This window comes from Bombina bombina, chromosome 11 (assembly GCF_027579735.1).
Source record: "Bombina bombina isolate aBomBom1 chromosome 11, aBomBom1.pri, whole genome shotgun sequence".
Taxonomy (NCBI): domain Eukaryota; kingdom Metazoa; phylum Chordata; class Amphibia; order Anura; family Bombinatoridae; genus Bombina; species Bombina bombina.
This window is the reverse complement of record NC_069509.1, coordinates 58,321,554-58,324,053: the sequence shown is the minus strand read 5'-3', so window position 1 is coordinate 58,324,053 and position 2,500 is coordinate 58,321,554. Positions and strand designations below refer to the sequence as shown.

The following is a 2,500-nucleotide window of genomic DNA, read 5'->3' as shown; positions in this document are numbered from 1 at the left end:
GAGCACTTACTCTGGTGAGCTGAAGACATTTTGAGGTAAAATATCTTCCTTTTTTACATAGAGATGATCAGGTAGATATTTTCATGACAGCTTTTTACAGTTATGTATAGCATGAGTATTATGTGTCTTTAAGAGAAGCAAAATGGTGGTTTTGGGGGTTTAATGATTACATTAGAGATTGATGGACTTGTTAGCTGATTAATCCATTTTAATAGTGTTTAGTGATGTGAATAGATGAGTTGTGTGCAATTAATCTGTTGTGCTTCAAAACCATATATATATATATATATATATATATATATATTCTGATTTGAACAGGGGCATTATGGAAATATCATTATACTGGGCATGTGTGTTTGTTGGGTTATTGATTTAGCTAATCGTATTGGTGTTAAAGTGCTTATTATTATTTTTTTAACTTTAATTGATTGAGAAGGTAGCTTTTGTATCTGGTGATGTTTGCTTTTTACAGATTTCTGGTAAACTAATTGCAAAGTGTTAAACTGCCTTACTTTAATTCTTATATAAAAGAGGATATTTTACAATGTATTACAGATTTTTGTGTTCTACACCAACACAGCTGAGGTCAGCCAATAAGAATACACAGGAAGTAGCTATTAGCCAATGAGCATTAGCAGGAAGTACCTATAAGCCAATGAGAATTAGCAGGTAGTAGCTATCAGCCAATGAGAATTAGCAGGAACTACCTCTCAGCTAATAAGCATTAGCAGACAGTACCTATCAGCTAAGGAGTGTTAGTAGGAAGTACATAACTTTTACAGTTACTTAAATTTTAATTTTAATTTGCATAGAAATTACTTCACATTATTTCAAGCAAAAAAACAACAGGTTTAAATGGTTCTTTTTCATATGAATAACAAAAACATTTGGAGAACACTGCCCCTTTAACAAGGGTATATTTGTGCTTTGAATCTGTTTTTGACAAATATATAAAAGGATTATTCTAATGGAAAAAAACAAACCCCCGCAACGAAGTTAAACATATAGTTAACGTACCTATAGGGAGCTGCAGAGCACTGCTGTCCCCAAACGGAAACTGGCATTGATCCAATCATCAGGGCTAGTCACATAACCAAGCTGGGCAGCTATTGCTCTGGATTGGGTCATCAACAGTTTCTGCTTGTGCCCATTAATGCTCTGTGGTTCCTTAACAGATAGGGGATGTTAAACACATAGGGGGAGATTTATTAAGCAGCTTATGCTGCTTGCTCCACCCGATGTTTACAGCTCGCCGGAAACACAATTTAAGAAGTAGCGGTACAGCGAATCATGTCCACCCGCCATTTGTTAAATCAGTCCCATAGAGTTTGACTGTCCCTAGTGTTAAAATTAGACGTGCAAATCCAGATCTTAGTGTGTTGCACTTTCACAAGACGAAATCCGACTCCGAAAAGAGCAGAATGCTGCGAGTGGCCGCATTTTTACGCATTCTGCATTTAATGAACTGCCAAATACACGTCTCGATAAAATGACAAGCTTTAATGAATGAAGTAATTTATTAATCAGAAGGGCCCTTTAACCATTTTGCTGCAATACATTGCTCAACTGTGGAGGGTTTAATTCTATACGTTTCTTACCACATCGTAATGTCCATGTTGGGCCGCTTGGTGCAAAGGAATCTGGCCCTCATCTGACTGGATGTTAACAGCAGAGCCAGACATAAGAAGCATTTTCATTGGCTCTTTCTTGCCCTGCCAGGCTGCGTAGTGGAGCGGTCGCATTCCTGCAGGGGAAGACAAACAATATATGACGATTACTAGACAATCATGCACTGTACATTAGCTCATATCCATCTAATACTTGCATTACTGTGAGGGGTCAGTACACCACTGCATGGGGCAATTAATTAAAGGGACATGAAAGTAAAAATGAGACATTCATGGTTCAAAGAGAGCAGACAATTTTAAGAGATATTTCAATTTACTTGTATTCTAAAATGTACTTTATTCTCTTGGTATCCTTCATTGACAAGCATACCTAGGTAGGCTCAGGGGCAGCAATGTACTTCTGGGAGCTTGATGGTGATGGGTGGGCACAAAGATATGCCTCTTGTCATTGGCTCACCACATGACTTTAGCCAGTTTCCAGCAGTGCATTAATGCTCTGGAGCTGACTTTAACTATGTGTTTTACCTCTATGCAAAAATAAAATGTTCTAACACAGAGCATTTCATTTTTGTAATTGTATGTCCCTTTAATACTTGCCAGTGTTTTTTTTATATTAATAATATCCTTGGTGTCCCAGTGCTACATTAACATACTTTTTTAATCAGGTGTTTAATGAATCATATCATAATCATCTCGAAAATTTAAATGTAAAAGGTTTTTATTGAAAACATAATTTTATATATTTAACTGCTCATCTGGATTTTAAAACCAATATGGAAGTCAAAATTAAAATGTTATGATTCAAAGCAATCAATTAAAAAATAAATTCTCTCTCTCTTTGGTACCTTTCCATGAGAGTATACTGAGGTACG

The 2,500-nt window shown here is 36.2% G+C and overlaps 1 protein-coding gene across 1 annotated transcript in view; it reads right to left on the bottom strand.

The window, feature by feature from the left end:
• Window positions 1–2,500, bottom strand: part of CASKIN1 (CASK interacting protein 1) — a 444,510-nt gene that overhangs the window by 171,291 nt on the left and 270,719 nt on the right. The window contains exon 4 of the mRNA XM_053694420.1: window positions 1,599–1,744. Within this exon, the coding sequence (XP_053550395.1) occupies window positions 1,599–1,744 (146 nt within the window). The remainder of the gene's footprint in view (window positions 1–1,598; window positions 1,745–2,500) is intronic.